The sequence below is a fragment of the Pseudoliparis swirei genome, chromosome 3 (assembly GCF_029220125.1).
Source record: "Pseudoliparis swirei isolate HS2019 ecotype Mariana Trench chromosome 3, NWPU_hadal_v1, whole genome shotgun sequence".
In the NCBI taxonomy this organism is placed as follows: domain Eukaryota; kingdom Metazoa; phylum Chordata; class Actinopteri; order Perciformes; family Liparidae; genus Pseudoliparis; species Pseudoliparis swirei.
The window spans coordinates 10,356,845-10,373,047 of record NC_079390.1 but is presented as its reverse complement, the minus strand read 5'-3'; the positions used below and the strand labels follow the sequence as shown (position 1 = coordinate 10,373,047).

The 16,203-nt window shown below is 38.5% G+C and overlaps 1 protein-coding gene and 1 long non-coding RNA gene across 2 annotated transcripts; one reads left to right on the top strand and one right to left on the bottom strand.

Moving 5' to 3' along the window:
- LOC130190965 (uncharacterized) lies at nt 1-1,396 on the bottom strand. The gene is made up of 3 exons (XR_008831092.1): nt 1,318-1,396; nt 540-727; nt 1-35 (listed from the first exon to the last, which is right to left on the bottom strand). It is a non-coding gene; the product is annotated as an uncharacterized LOC130190965 (long non-coding RNA).
- Nucleotides 1,397-9,194: 7,798 nt separating this feature from the next.
- On the top strand, nt 9,195-13,624 carry npm1a (nucleophosmin 1a). The gene is made up of 11 exons (XM_056411623.1): nt 9,195-9,302; nt 10,415-10,494; nt 10,792-10,911; nt 11,070-11,163; nt 11,317-11,441; nt 11,526-11,563; nt 11,729-11,798; nt 11,891-11,971; nt 12,118-12,240; nt 12,338-12,412; nt 12,546-13,624. The coding sequence occupies exons 1-11, from the start codon at nt 9,254-9,256 to the stop codon at nt 12,594-12,596; spliced, it is 906 nt and encodes a 301-aa protein (XP_056267598.1). The 5' UTR covers nt 9,195-9,253; the 3' UTR covers nt 12,597-13,624.
- The last annotated feature ends 2,579 nt before the right edge of the window (nt 13,625-16,203 follow it).

The window sequence follows — 16,203 nt, the reverse complement described above, 5'->3', positions numbered from 1 at the left end:
CAAAAATGGTCTCAACCAGCGGCTGAGCAGTGAACCTGAGAGGGAGAGCACAATTAGAAACATCCTGATCGTTTATTAACGCACTTCACGTTAAATATCTGCGTTCAGCAACATGCACACGTCCTTGTTTTTACATTTTCATTTCCTTTATTATTTAAATTCTTAAATGCATCATGCCCTGATATTTTTTTTTTATTTTGGATATTTGTAAAAAAAAAAGTGCTGCTGCGGCAAGAAAATAGTCTTTTCCGACTATATCTGGATTAAAACACAGATTAGCACTTCAGTGGCACTTAAATAGCTCTTATTGTGGTACTTTTGTAGTTCGACTATGTTGAGGAAATGTTACTTTCTGTATTCTTGTTGTTCTCAGTTTGTACTCTTGGTTGATGCACTTATTGTAAGTCGCTTTGGATAAAAGCGTCTGCTAAATTACATGTAATGTAAAAAATAATGAATAAAGTCAAATCTAATCGAAGTCCTGTTGACTTGAGACATTTTAATGCCCGAAAAAGATTTATTTATGACGTTTCCGGTACCTGTCCATCATTTCGTTGGTGGAGTTCTCATCGAAGGCGTAGTCGAATCTGAACGTCTGGTTCTCCAGGTACCGGGTCAGGTCCACTTTCTGCTTGGGCTCGTGGACCATCACCACGTCCTTACTGGGCACGGTGGTCACGTCCAGATCATGCAGTGTCGAAGGACCCGGCCCGAGCCACCACGACCGCTGGACCGGACACACAGGAGGAGAGGAAGTGAATGCAGGGTTTGTATTTTAGGAATTATAGGGACAGGTCTGGGTTTAGAAGGAACCCCCTTGATGGGGTGGAGAGGGTCCAGGAGGAGTGGACTCGTCAGGCCGAGAGGGATCCAGCCAACAAGAGACAATTCTGTAGCATGAGTCTTTTACAGGTCGACTTTTATAGGACACACCATGTGAGAAAATGACATGGAAGGCTGAACTCAAATATTGTACGCCTTAAACTATCTCGTGTAACGGGACCCTGCTGCCCTCCCCTCCTTTTAAAAACACACACGTAAACAACACTGTCTACTCCCGCACACTTTACGAAGTACACTGCAATACAGTGCACTACAATTCAGTGCACTGTATTGCAGTGCACTGCGTCGCTGATAAGTGCTGTCTCAAATGGAACATTTACGTTAACCACTTGGCGGAAGTGACGGACGCAAATCTGTTCACGGCACCCGCGAAATTAAGCCGGGAGTGACGTACGCAAATCTACTTGCGATACCCGCGAAACTTAAACTGACTAAATGAATGCACTTCTTGCCCTCTTTGTGTCCCTTGTTTACCCCTTTCTCCACCCCATGTGGAAACTGCGATACCTCCACAATCGCGGCAGGAGCCTCCGTGGTCTACCGCTGTGCTACCGTAGCCATCTCGTCCGCCATTGTTTTAGAAATAAAATGAAAAGCTGGCGAAAGGGCTCCTCCTCTTCCGCTACGTCACCAAGATGGCGGCCGTTTAGGGCGAGTAGTGTCCATCGTTTTACACTACATTTTTTTGCCCGTTTGCAGTGCACCATCCGGGTACTTTCAGTGCACTGAATTCTGTTGGTTTTTTCAGTGGCTTTATCAAAGGTAGACACTCATACACTAACACACGCAGACTGTTTAATTTAATCAACTACTCATCATTACAACAAACCCGAACCATCATCGCCTCCTTAGACGCAGAAAAAGCATTCGATAAAGTAAATTGGACATTTCTCTTAAGTGTATTAAAAAGATTTGGTTTTGGGGAGTCATTTATTAACTGGGTCAAAATTCTATACACTGCACCTACAGCCACCGTCATCACCAATGGACACACCTCTCACAGCTTCACACTGCACAGGGGGACAAGGCAAGGATGCCCACTCTCTCCCTCACTTTTCATCATTTTCATTGAACCGCTAGCTGCTGCCATTCGTCAGAATACCATCATAAAAGGAATCCAAACACTCAATACCCATCACAAAATCAGTCTTTATGCCGATGATATATTGCTCTTCCTCCAAAAGCCATATTCATCGTTACAGGAAACTATTAAAATTATAGACACATTCTCCAAAATCTCTAACTACTCAATTAACTGGAACAAATCATTCATCCTTCCATTAGACAGTAACAGTTGGGATGGGGCAGGCCACACACCACCTATTCCTTTTTGCACTGGTGTCATCACTTATTTGGGAATACATATTTCCTCCAGGCTGTCAGAGCTGTTCACACTCAACTTCACTCCACTACTTAAAACAATAACCGACGACCTCCTCCGCTGGATGAAACTACCACTGTCACTCATGGGCAGAATATTAATACTATATATTTTCTGCTAACTTTATATTGAATTCATTCAAAATCCGCACTGTAATATCTCATGAAAATAGTCCTGGGGCTAGCAGAGGTCACCACTAACAAGACTCAATTGTGATTTTTTTCAGGAAACGTAAGGATTTGCTTTAAATAAAATTCAAATATTGGCATAATATTAATACTATATATTTTCTGCTAACTTTAAATTGAATTCATTCAAAATCCGCACTGTAATATCTCATGAAAATAATCCTGGGGCTAGCAGAGGTCACCACTAACAAGACTCAATTGTGATTTTTTCAGGAAACGTAAGGATTTGCTTTAAATAAAATTCAAATATTGGCATAATATTAATACTATATATTTTCTGCTAACTTTATATTGAATTCATTCAAAATCCGCACTGTAATATTTCATGAAAATAGTCCTGGGGCTAGCAGAGGTCACCACTAACCAGACTCAATTGTGATTTTTTTTCAGGAAACGTAAGGATTTGCTTGAAATAACATTCAAATATTGGCATAATATTAATACTATTTATTTTTTGCTAACTTGAAAATTGAATTCATTCAAAATCCGCACTGTAATATCTCATGAAAATAATCCTGGGGCTAGCAGAGGTCACCACTAACAAGACTCCAGTGTGATTTGTTTTCAGGAAACGTAAGGATTTGCTTTAAATAAAATTCAAATATTGGCATAATATTAATACTATATATTTTCTGCTAACTTTAAATTGAATTCATTCAAAATCAGCACTGTAATATCTCATGAAAATAATCCTGGGGCTAGCAGAGGTCACCACTAACAAGGCTCAATTGTGATTTTTTTCAGGAAACGTAAGGATTTGCTTTAAATAAAATTCAAATATTGGCATAATATTAATACTATATATTTTCTGCTAACTTTAAATTGAATTCATTCAAAATCCGCACTGTAATATCTCATGAAAATAATCCTGGGGCTAGCAGAGGTCACCACTAACAAGACACAATTGTGATTTCTTTCAGGAAACGTCAAGATTTGCTTTAAATCAAATTAAAATATTGGCATAATATTAATACTATTTATTTTTTGCTAACTTGAAAATTGAATTCATTCAAAATCAGCACGGTAATATCTCATGAAAATAATCCTGGGGATAGCAGAGGTCACCACTAACAAGACTCCAGTGTGATTTTTTCAGGAAACGTAAGGATTTGCTTTAAATAAAATTCAAATATTGGCATAATATTAATACTATATATTTTCTGCTAACTTTAAATTGAATTCATTCAAAATCCGCACTGTAATATCTCATGAAAATAATCCTGGGGCTAGCAGAGGTCACCACTAACAAGACTCAATTGTGATTGTTTTTCAGGAAACGTAAGGATTTGCTTTAAATAAAATTCAAATATTGGCATAATATTAATACTATATATTTTCTGCTAACTTGAAAATTGAATTCATTCAAAATCAGCACAGTAATATCTCATGAAAATAATTCTGGGGCTAGCAGAGGTCACCACTAACAAGACTGCAGTGTAATTTTTTCAGGAAACGTAAGGATCTGCTTTAAATAAAATTCAAATGTTGGCATAATATTAATACTATATATTTTCTGCTAACTTTAAATTGAATTCATTCAAAATCCGCACTGTAATATCTCATGAAAATAATCCTGGGGCTAGCAGAGGTCACCACTAACAAGACACAATTGTGATTTCTTTCAGGAAACGTAAGGATTTGCTTTAAATCAAATTAAAATATTGCCATAATATTAATACTATTTATTTTTTGCTAACATGAAAATTGAATTCATTCAAAATCCACACTGTAATATCTCATGATAATAATACTGGGGCTAGCGGAGGTCACCACTAACAAGACTGCAATGTAATTTTTTTCAGGAAACGTAAGGATTTGCTTTAAATAAAATTCAAATATTGGCATAATATTAATACTATTTATTTTTTGATAACTTGAAAATTGAATTCATTCAAAATCAGCACGGTAATATCTCATGAAAATAATTCTAGGGCTAGCAGAGGTCACCACTAACAAGACTGCAGTGTGATTTTTTTCAGGAAACGTAAGGATTTGCTTTAAATAAAATTCAAATATTGGCATAATATTAATACTATATATTTTCTGCTAACTTTAAATTGAATTCATTCAAAATCAGCACTGTAATATCTCATGAAAATAATCCTGGGGCTAGCAGAGGTCACCACTAACAAGACTCAATTGTGATTTTTTTCAGGAAACGTAAGGATTTGCTTTAAATAAAATTCAAATATTGGCATAATATTAATACTATATATTTTCTGCTAATTTTAAATTGAATTCATTCAAAATCCGCACTGTAATATCTCATGAAAATAGTCCTGGGGCTAGCAGAGGTCACCACTAACAAGACTCAATTGTGATTTTTTTTCAGGAAACGTAAGGATTTGCTTTAAATAAAATTCAAATATTGGCATAATATTAATACTATTTATTTTTTGCTAACTTGAAAATTGAATTCATTCAAAATCCGCACTCTAATATCTCATGAAAATAATCCTGGGGCTAGCAGAGGTCACCACTAACAAGACTCCAGTGTGATTTGTTTTCAGGAAACGTAAGGATTTGCTTTAAATAAAATTCAAATATTGGCATAATATTAATACTATATATTTTCTGCTAACTTTAAATTGAATTCATTCAAAATCAGCACTGTAATATCTCATGAAAATAATCCTGGGGCTAGCAGAGGTCACCACTAACAAGGCTCAATTGTGATTTTTTTCAGGAAACGTAAGGATTTGCTTTAAATAAAATTCAAATATTGGCATAATATTAATACTATATATTTTCTGCTAACTTTCAATTGAATTCATTCAAAATCCGCACTGTAATATCTCATGAAAATAATCCTGGGGCTAGCAGAGGTCACCACTAACAAGACACAATTGTGATTTCCTTCAGGAAACGTAAGGATTTGCTTTAAATCAAATTAAAATATTGGCATAATATTAATACTATTTATTTTTTGCTAACATGAAAATTGAATTCATTCAAAATCCGCACTGTAATATCTCATGATAATAATACTGGGGCTAGCGGAGGTCACCACTAATAAGACTGCCGTGTAATTTTTTTCAGGAAACGTAAGGATTTGCTTTAAATAAAATTCAAATATTGGCATAATATTAATACTATTTATTTTTTTATAACTTGAAAATTGAATTCATTCAAAATCAGCACGGTAATATCTCATGAAAATAATTCTGGGGCTAGCAGAGGTCACCACTAACAAGACTGCAGTGTAATTTTTTTCAGGAAACGTAAGGATCTGCTTTAAATAAAATTCAAATGTTGGCATAATATTAATACTATATATTTTCTGCTAACTTTAAATTGAATTCATTCAAAATCCGCACTGTAATATCTCATGAAAATAATCCTGGGGCTAGCAGAGGTCACCACTAACAAGACACAATTGTGATTTCTTTCAGGAAACGTAAGGATCTGCTTTAAATAAAATTCAAATGTTGGCATAATATTAATACTATATATTTTTTGCTAACTTTAAATTGAATTCATTCAAAATCCGCACTGTAATATCTCATGAAAATAATCCTGGGGCTAGCAGAGGTCACCACTAACAAGACTCAATTGTGATTTTTTTTTCAGGAAATGTAAGGATTTGCTTTAAATAAAATTCAAATATTGGCATAATATTAATACTATATATTTTTGCTAACTTGAAAATTGAATTCATTCAAAATCAGCACGGTAATATCTCATGAAAATAATTCTGGGGCTAGCAGAGGTCACCACTAACAAGACTCAATTGTGATTTTTTTTCAGGAAACGTAAGGATTTGCTTTAAATAAAATTCAAATATTGGCATAATATTAATACTATTTATTTTTTGCTAACTTGAAAATTGAATTCATTCAAAATCCGCACTGTAATATCTCATGAAAATAATCCTGGGGCTAGCAGAGGTCACCACTAACAAGACTCAATTGTGATTTTTTTTTCAGGAAACGTAAGGATTTGCTTTAAATAAAATTCAAATATTGGCATAATATTAATACTATATTTTTTGCTAACTTTAAATTGAATTTATTCAAAATCCGCACTGTAATCCATCCATTATCAATACCGCTTATCCGCATTAGGGTCGCGGGGGCGCTGGAGCCGATCCCAGCTGACATAGGGCAAAGGCCTCTTAGACAGAGCTTATAGTTAGAGCTGAATCAGGTTCACCAGGTCCAGCCCCTTGATATGCTGCTATAGGCTTATAGCTGCCGGGTGACATTTTAGGATGCACTGAGTACCTATCTCCTCTTTTCTCTCTCCTTAGGGATTAATTTTCATCTCTCAATCACACATTACTAACTCTGCTTTCTCCCCGGAGTCCTTTTGACTTCACGTCTCATAGGGTCATCGGACCCTATGAGACGGCATAGATCCTATCTGCCTGATGGATCATCGAGGTCTGGGTCGTGGAATTCCTGCTACCGACGAAGCCACTGTCCTGTTGAGACTCCGCCCACTCCTCCTCTCTACCTCCATCTGCCTGATGGATCGTGAAGGCCTCCATCGTGGAATAAGCCTACTATGAACTATTCATACACTCTGTCATATTCATTGAATGTATTTTAACTCTAAATCTGTCCTTCTGTACACATGACATCTATTGCATCTGTCCATCCTGGAGAGGGATCCTCCTCTGTTGCTCTCCTGAAGGTTTCTTCCCTTTTTCTCCCCCTGAAGGGTTATTTGGGAATTTTTCCTGATCCGATGCGAGGTTTTGGGGCAGGGATGTCTATGTGTACAGATAGTAAAGCACTCCGAGACAAATTTGTAATTTGTGAAATTGGGCTATACAAATAAACTGAATTGAATTGAAAAGGCAGGGGACACCCTGGACAGGCCGCCAGTCCATCGAGGGCACATATAGAGACATACAACCATTCACTCTCACATTCACACCGATGGGCAATTTAGAGATCAATTAACCTGACGGTATGTCTTTGGACTGTGGGAGGAAGCCGGAGAACCCGGAGGGAACCCACGCTGCCACGGGGAGAACATGCAAACTCCACACAGAAGGACTGCCTCGACCGGGAATTGAACCCACGGCCCTCTTGCTGTGAGGCGACAGTGCTAGCCACTACACCACCGTGCAGCCGCACTGTAATATCTCATGAAAATAATCCTGGGGCTAGCAGAGGTCGCTCGCAGTGATGACGCTAAAATGTGAGTATTGTACAAACGTATTGATCTTCCTCATAGCTATTTAATTATGTCTGTGAAAGTTTTTACCTCTCAGTGAGCGTGGTCAACTTCTTTGTCTGTATACTGGACAATAAAGCTAATTCTGAGAAACAGTCAGAATGGTGAGACATTTTTATAAAATCCTGGTATGAGGAAGGTTCTGATGTTTTATGAAAATAACACCGAATGTCAGCTTTGGAATATAATATTTAATGACATCCAGGACGGCTCCATCTGTATTAGTCAACATTTGATCATGTAAAGCTGACAGGTACAAACGGAACAGTTTCCTCCAGGTGTTTTTTTCTTATTTTGTGAGGCAGGTTGTATAGCACCCTTATCGAAGAATATTAAAACCAGTAGTAGTTCACGCGCTACAATATTCATCATTGTTCTTTTTGCTGTTAATGGAGCAGCTCTTTGCTGAAGGTTATCAGTGTGACATCACAGCCTCTGGTCGATTGAATCTCACAAACAGAACATTAATTCTGAGCCATAAGAATAAATTGTAAATTATTTAATTGAGTGTTTTACTTTGTAGCTGTGTGTGTGTGGCGTTGCATCTATTCAGCACTCTCGACTTCTCCTCAATGAGAGTATCTATCTATCTATCCATATATCTATCGATCATCCACCCATCCATCTATGTATCTATGTGCTCTGTACATTATGTTACAGTAGGTGGCGCTGTTTCTTTTCAACTTGTCTTGTTGGCTTTCTATTCGGCACCAAAAGGAGAAGAAGAAGAAGGCGGAAGTCCCACGTCGGTAGCAACTAGCAAGTGGTCACGACTCGTGTTGCTAACGTGGCTAAATCTGGCGACTTTCCGAATCCTCCTGACTTTTTTGTCAAAAGCAACTAGCGACGAATGTAGCGGCTTGTTCTGGTGTCTTGGAGACTCCTGGACGAGCAGCGCTGCTGCCGCGAGCCGCCCCAAAGCTCTCACCTGGCCCGCTCAGCTAAACATCCAGCTCGTCGTGTCTGAGTCTAAACTCTATACGGATCAAACCCCAAATTAAAATGCTGGCCGAAGCCGTTTGTTGGACATGATACAGGGACGTACTGTCTGTTTTGTAAGGCTGATGTGACAAACTTTGTGAAATAAAAAAAAAACATGACAACTCACAAACAAACTCAAAAGGAAAAGCCGTATAACAGTTCCACGCAAAGCAAGATGCAATTAATGAGTACAAAAATGGCTATCTCATATATTCCTGTATCCTACAGCGTCCATTACACACATGCAAATTAGGCGATGACGCCATTTAGCGCCTCCGAGAGACTTTTAGGACAGCCAATAGCGACTTTTCTTGCTGAGGAGGTGGCGACACTGATATTGCCTGTAAGGCTGTTGTCTCTGCCAAACTTTGTGAAATAAAAAATAACATGACAACTCAATAACATACAAAAAAGGCCTTATAACGGTTCTACACAAAGTAAGATGCAATTAAATGGTAACAAAGTGCTTTATCCTTATATTCCTCTCCTTTACAGCTTCCATTACAATTATGCAAATTAGCGACGGCGTCATTTGGCGACTTTTGGGACAGCCAATAGCTACTCTCCTTACTGAGGGGCTGGCAACACTATCCACGAGCAGAGGCGCCTTCTAGCGTTACTTGATTCTTGTACCACGGCAAGGAAGCAGGTCGTCAGCATTTTAAACTCAATCAAAATGAACGGCTTAGAAGACGAATCAATGGCCCCGCAGTCGTTCCTTTACGGTAAGAGATAACTTCTGCATGTCGTAAGGGTGTTTAAATATTACGGTGTCTTCATGTTAGCGCATAGAGGAAATCTTAAATGTTTTTAAACTGCGTTCGGCCCTCGTACTATTGAAGGTAATGTTACTGCTATCACATTAAGCACCTAAACGTGTAAATGTCCGCGTTTTGTATCCCAGTATTGTAGCAGGGGCTTGAGAGTTGTGGAAAGCACGGCTTTGCGTCAGTCGTACTTTCATACGGTTACACGTGGTTGATTATCAACATGGCGGAGCCGTTTGGTTAACTATGTTAATATTCGTATCAGTTCCACTAAACGCTAGAATAGGGTTATAATATATGTGCACCTACTTGTTTTGTCAACCCACGTTTTTGAGTGTAATTTTAAGCCTGGCTAGATTTAGCTCTTAAGGAAAAGCGGTCTCCACGTGGTCTCCAACAAACGTGGCTCCTGCGTACTTCCTCCGCTGCAGTGATAAACTAAAAGGCTTTGTAAACGTGCATTAGTTTGTTAGGCACTATCCATATAAACGTTTTGTTACGGTTTTTGTTATATAATGGATTAAATGTCGTGACTGAAATGGCTAACAGTCTTAATTTGAATTACCCCCCCCCCCCCTCACCGTGGGTTCAACACGATGATGGGACATTTTGAGATTTGCGGTGCAGGCCGCACATGGCTGAGGATCTCTTGTGCTGAAGAGCTTGACTGCGACTTGAAACATTATGAGTTAATTCCGATAATGTGGTGAATGAATAAAGTATAGTTAAACTGTACACTTGTCATGAATGAACATTGTTGTGAACTACCATTGTACTAGCAGTACAATGTACGACGCGCATACCGTAGTTGTATTGATTTTAACAGTGTTTATGAAAGTATTCTGACCTTTTTTTCATAGTTATATGGCCCAACTGCCCAGTCCATTCTTATCAGTAGTCTGTATAGCTCCCTCTTGTGTACGTTTATAATATCGCACCGTGCTCTTTACAATGAGGTCACTTATATATTTTTAATGGAATGACTAATGCTCACAGATTAACAGACTAATAAAAATTGACTTTAAATTATTGTTGGTGCACTTTTTAACTTTTTAAAATCTTTTCATCAGGGTGCGTGCTGGAAGCTGGAAAGGAGGTGTTGTTCAATCCCGAAGACGATGAGTTTGAGCATCAGTTGGATCTGAGAATGGTAAGTACCACGAGATCTAGTTAAGAAGACCTTTGTAACTCAAGTCAATATAATGGATGTTCTAAATTCCCCATACCACCATTTTAGCAGTCTATTAAACTACTTTGGAATTTGTTAATCAGTCAAAAATGGTCTCTGTGCTGCAATTGACTTTAAATAAACCTAGGTCCTTGCTTAAAGTTACGCTGGGCAAGTGCCTTAATGTGGCACAATACGATGATTATGACAAATATGCTTTTGAATTCGTGATGACATTGAAGTTGTAGTATAATTACAACTGGTGCCCTGCTCCTCTAGGCCTGTGTGGACCCCAGTACGAAAGATGAACTTCACATGGTGGAGGTGGAAGGACAAGACACAGAGGGTCAGACAATCAAAGCAGTACTGGTTTCGCTTAAGCCCTCCAACCTGCCAAGTGTAAGTACATTTGTAAAGTGTGGATTCACTAACACTGTTGATCATGTTTTAGGGCGTGTGGCCCCCTCAGCCACCCATACCATTTTAAAACTAATGGTTGAATAATGATGCTTGTCGCCATGATTGGATCAGAAATTGATTTAAATAATTTCTTGCAGGTGTGTCTCGGTGGTTTCACAATCACACCCCCAGCCACTTTCCGTCTGAAGACAGGCACTGGTCCAATCCACATCAGTGGACAACACCTAGTCAGTGAGTATTTGGCACCAGAATATGCAGATGTTTGGTAGAGGGGCGGGGTAATGTCTGAAGGGTTTTATCAACTCATTTGTGAAATGTGTGAATACAGTTTATTTTTTTCATGGCTTTTGGTGTTTAAATTGCGTCGTTTTTCTTAACTTAAAGTGATGGAGGCTGATCAGTCTATTGAAGAAGAAGAAGACGATGAAGAAGAGGAGGAGGAGGAGGTTGAATGTTGTGTTGGAACATCAAAGAAAAGACCTGCTTCCTCCCCTGCCCCCAAGTCTCAGGTTTGTTTTACATCTGTTTTGGGGTGGGGCTCAAATGGTTCAATTTAAAATGTTCGTAGCTCACTTTTTTTACCTCCTTTACAGAAGAAAATGAAAATGGGGGAGGCTGTTGAAGAGGATGAGTGAGTAATGCTTCAAACACTTAAATTAACACTGCAATTAGGAGGGATTGAAATATTCATCGATGGAATAAAAAAACTGCATCAAACTAACTAATTGTATATGTAATTCAGTCAAATTGTCACATTGCATTTAACGGGCATCATGGTATAATTGTTTTCTTCTAGTGAGGAGGATGCCGACGATGATGAGGAGGAGGAGGAGGAGGAGAGTGAGGAAGAAAAGTCACCTGTTAAGGCAAGCACTGGTTTTCATGCAGTTTTGTCAGTTCCAGCTAAATGAACCTGCAGGTCCTTTTTTTCTTACCATTATCTGCATGTTTGTTACAGGCCAAGCAAACGCCTTCCAAGAAAGTTTCCCCAGCTCAGAACGGCAAGAACTCAACCCCCAACACTCCAGCCAAGAAGCAGGTAACGCTTAGATTTCAAAAACTGGAATTTTTTTTTTTCATGTGCACACAAAATAATATTCGATGTAGCCAGTATATTACAATACAGATGTAATCACTGTAACGCTTTGTCCTCTCTAAATCCTAAGAGTCTTCTCCCTCTCAAAGTCTAATGTACAGGACAAGAGCCCCAAAGGTAAAGCTGGCAGGTCGCCTAAGGCCCCATCAACTCCCAAAGTGATTCTAACACTGCCCGAGATTAAAGCCAAGATAACAGAGGCAGTAAAGAAGGTGCGTGTCCCTGGAACTATTTTTATCCAGAGTATATTGTTACATTTGGCATGACAAGTTTTTCTCATTTGTTGGATTTTTTTTTTTCTTTCTACAGGGTGTATCATTACCTAAAAACCAGCCCAAGTTTGAGAACTTAATGAAGCATAGTGAAAACATCACTGACACCAAGGTACAGTGCACGTTTTTGTTGCCTGCTGAGATTGATCATACACCCATTGTGTGCTTCCTTGCCTTTGGTTATCTTCCAATTGCACATTAACAATGTCTGCCACATGCATTAACAGTTTTTGTTTTTTCTTTAGGTCATTGCGGAGCTCTGGAAGTGGAGACAGACCATGAAAGATGCTAAATAATTGTCTTGGCAGTTTTATTATCCCTTATGACTTGTGTATACCTATAGCACCTCTCAAACCCTCTGAAACCAAACCCGGTGCCTCACACGTGTCAATAATTCTACGTCTAGATAGTGACGCGGTATTGTTTTTCCTCAATCAACCGCTCAACGAGAAATGCATAATTTGGGTTTTTGACTAAACCTTGTGAGGACCTGCCTACAGATTTGCAACATTTTGCAAATGTGTAAATAAAGTTCCTGCTAGATCGTATGAGAGTAGATGGATATGTTTATTTTATATATAGGTAATGGTTAATTATGGCTCTTGCGGGAACTACATAAATCCATCCGATCAGTTAAATAGCAACGAAGCGGCTCAAGAAACTTTCCACAAGAGTTGGACATGGTGAAGGTTTAAAGCAGAATCTAGTGTTGGTGATGCTGATTTTTTTTCTATTGTCCACCATGAAAATGGAAAATTGCACGTTTTGAATGTTTATGCTATCGAGAGATTCCCGAGGTCAAGACCCTTCATGACTACACATTCTCCACCTAACCTAATACATGTAATTTTTTATGCTTTTAACCGTCCGGAAGTAATAATTTGGTCGTGAGCAAACTGCATTAACCTTTTGGGGAGGCGGTGTCGCACACATGCGATTGGTCTTTCAGTTATTTGTGTTTCCATGCTTACTTGCCTCAACTCACTTGCAGACTGCGGGAAGGAATTTGCTAATTAGTTTGACTTTTTTTTTTTTAGTTGATTACAAACAAGAATTGGAAAGAAAGTTCCACCTGTTTAATGTTCATTGTAATGTTGGTGGATGAGGCTCGTTGGAGTAAAAGGTCATTCCATGTTCTCAATAAACACGTTGGTTAAGTTTGGGTTGAAAAGGCCCTCGAGTTCATTTGGTAAAATACTGTAAGCGTTGCCCTTGTTCTATTCCCCTCCTATGTGAATATGAATATTGCCTATTATGAAGTTTATGCAGGTATTTGCCTTGACTGCTGACATGTACTTGACATTAAAATTTCAAGCATAGGAAATGGTCTTGTTTCTTTCGTTGCCCCATGTACATTTTAGTTAACAGTTGTGGTTATATATATATTTTTAACTAATGTAATTTACTAACTGGACTTCTCCTATTCACCCAGTACATTTGTCAGCCCAACTTTACTTACATTACATGTCATTTATCTGAGGCTTTTATCCAAAGCGATTTACAATCCGGTTACATACACTAGACGCAGCTACAGGGAACAACTCAGGGTTAAGTGTCTTGCTCAAGGACACATCGACTAGGGCGGGGATTGAACCTCCAACCCCCTGATTGAAAGACGGACCTGCTAACCATTTTGCCTGTCTATGTTTAAACTTGTCAGACGGTTTAGAGGTCCTACAATATTGATTGCTACGCCCAACTTGGGCTGCGTGTGCTGCTCAGCCCTTCGGCTCGGGTGGAAGATGGCCTTTAGTCATACCTGCGAAGTTCTGTTTTTAAATCCATGTCATCCACCTGACGAGGGTCCGTGTACGTAATGTTATTTCGTTTTTTCGTTTCATTCCAAATACGGAATACGGAAATCACGTGGTTTTTTCGTTTTCCGTTTGAAAACCAAAAACGGAATACCACCTCCGTATTTCGTTTCTGCTGTCTGAAACCAAAAACGACAGAACGGAAGTGCTTAAAATGAAGTCAAAATAAAAGCCAGTGATACATATTCGTATTATGAATCAATATAAAGAATAAATAATTAAACGGGGATATTTTAACGATGCAAACACATAGCAGGGTAACGTTAGAAGTCTATTAATTAGTCAATATAAAGAATAAAGAATTAAACCTGGATATGTTAGCGACAGTGGTGACGACGGGAAGTTTAATATTCATGTAGCCTACACAGCAAGAATCACCTTCTCACTTAATCGTTGCATTGTTTGATGCAACACAGTTCCTAATATAGATTAATCAAAGTAATGTTTCTGTGCAGAGACTATATTTCCACCGCAGAGTAAACGGTTCACCTTTATACCGCTAGATGGCAGTATACCTGTTATTGATACATATGTATTTAATGCCGTTTATTTCCTCTGATATTTATGTTCATGGTTAATTTCCAGCATAGTTGTATACATCATGTATTTCCTTGTTTTATTTGGGTCATTTTGGAACTAAACATTCCCACATGGAAGAGTGAGGATATGATGACCACGAGGCAATACATATTGACAATTGAAAAATAAAGAGACAGTTGAGTTTTTCTTATTAAGCAGCGTTCAGTTAGCACCCAGTCACAGCACTACCTGTGCTTCACCTGTGACCTTCATTACTACATCATCATTACATCAACGGTTAATGGGGACAAGTTTTTTGTTTTGTTTTTCGTTTTATGTTTATATGCATTTGTGTGTATGTATAGTGTGTGTGTTTATATGTATATATGTGTGTGTATATGTATGTATATGTATACGTATGTGTGTATATATATATATGATTCTTTGAAATAAGTTTTTTCGAGAAATCATAGGTTCGGGCACTTATAAGCTCGTTAGCTTCAGCCTCGACCCTTTCGGTCAGCCACTTTCTTCTTTTGTTGAATTATGATTGTTGTATATTTTGCTGATCGAAATAAACTAAATCATCATAAATATGTAACCTGTTCTGTTGTTACTCTGCTGTCAGTGTCTCTACTCCTCTGACTACATCACATCATCATCATGTAGTACTTTGGTCTCCAGAAGGATGGAGCTCTGTGTTGTGTGAACATGTTTTGAGGAGCTGACTCCATGAGTTATTGTATCAGAGTGAAACATGGAGAGCACAGCTCCTCTCACATCTCTAACATGTCTCACATAGTTTATAGTAGTGATTGTTCGGTGTTGTTGCCTGTGTTTAGCCGTATGGCTATATCTCTGCATGTACATTTAGATAAGCCATATTCAGCTCAGAGCTTTCTTTAGCTTAGAGCAACAAGTCATGATCTTGTTTAGCTAATAGCAACAGGTTTAGCTCAGAGCAACAAGTCATGGCCTTGTTTAGCTAATAGCAACAGGTTTAGCTCAGAGTAGGCCTAACAGGTCGTGGCCTTCTTTAGCTCAGAGCAGTAGCTCACATGTAGGCTACTTATATCTGATCCAATGACATCTGCACACTTCTAGATTAGTAAAGAAAGACAATCTTTGGTATTTTCTAATTCTTTATGTCAAGCACAAGTTAACTACTCCCCTAAAAGAGGAAGCCTTCAGAATTAGTGGTAGCATTGCATTAGGATTACATTCCTGTATTTGAATTGTATTGCTGGATCTCAATTCCTCTGATTCTTCCATCTGCAGTCAATCTGCTCGCATGATTTACATCATCAAAGTTTTGCCTTCCAAGAGCTGATCCAAATGAAAAGTGAATGTCAGATGTATGAACCGTCCTGACTGAGCTTCACTGAAGCTTTATACCTGCTACAAGCTCAGGTCAAAATGGTGTTTAGTATTATGTGATTTATAGGTTGGCTCAGATTGTTTATCATTGATGTTTGTTCCTGCTGTTTGATTGTAGTGCTCAGACATCAGCTGTGTTCTTAGTGAAGCAATAGGTATCAGATTGGCATCCAAACTGAGGGTGTCAGGGTCC

Coding starts and splice junctions, on each gene's coding strand:
- npm1a (XM_056411623.1), top strand. CDS start 9,254: ATGAACGGCTTAGAAGACGAATCAATGGCCCCGCAGTCGTTCCTTTAC. Junction 9,303..10,414: donor CCCGCAGTCGTTCCTTTACG/GTAAGAGATAAC, acceptor TCTTTTCATCAG/GGTGCGTGCTGGAAGCTGGA. Junction 11,799..11,890: donor AAGAAAAGTCACCTGTTAAG/GCAAGCACTGGT, acceptor TGTTTGTTACAG/GCCAAGCAAACGCCTTCCAA.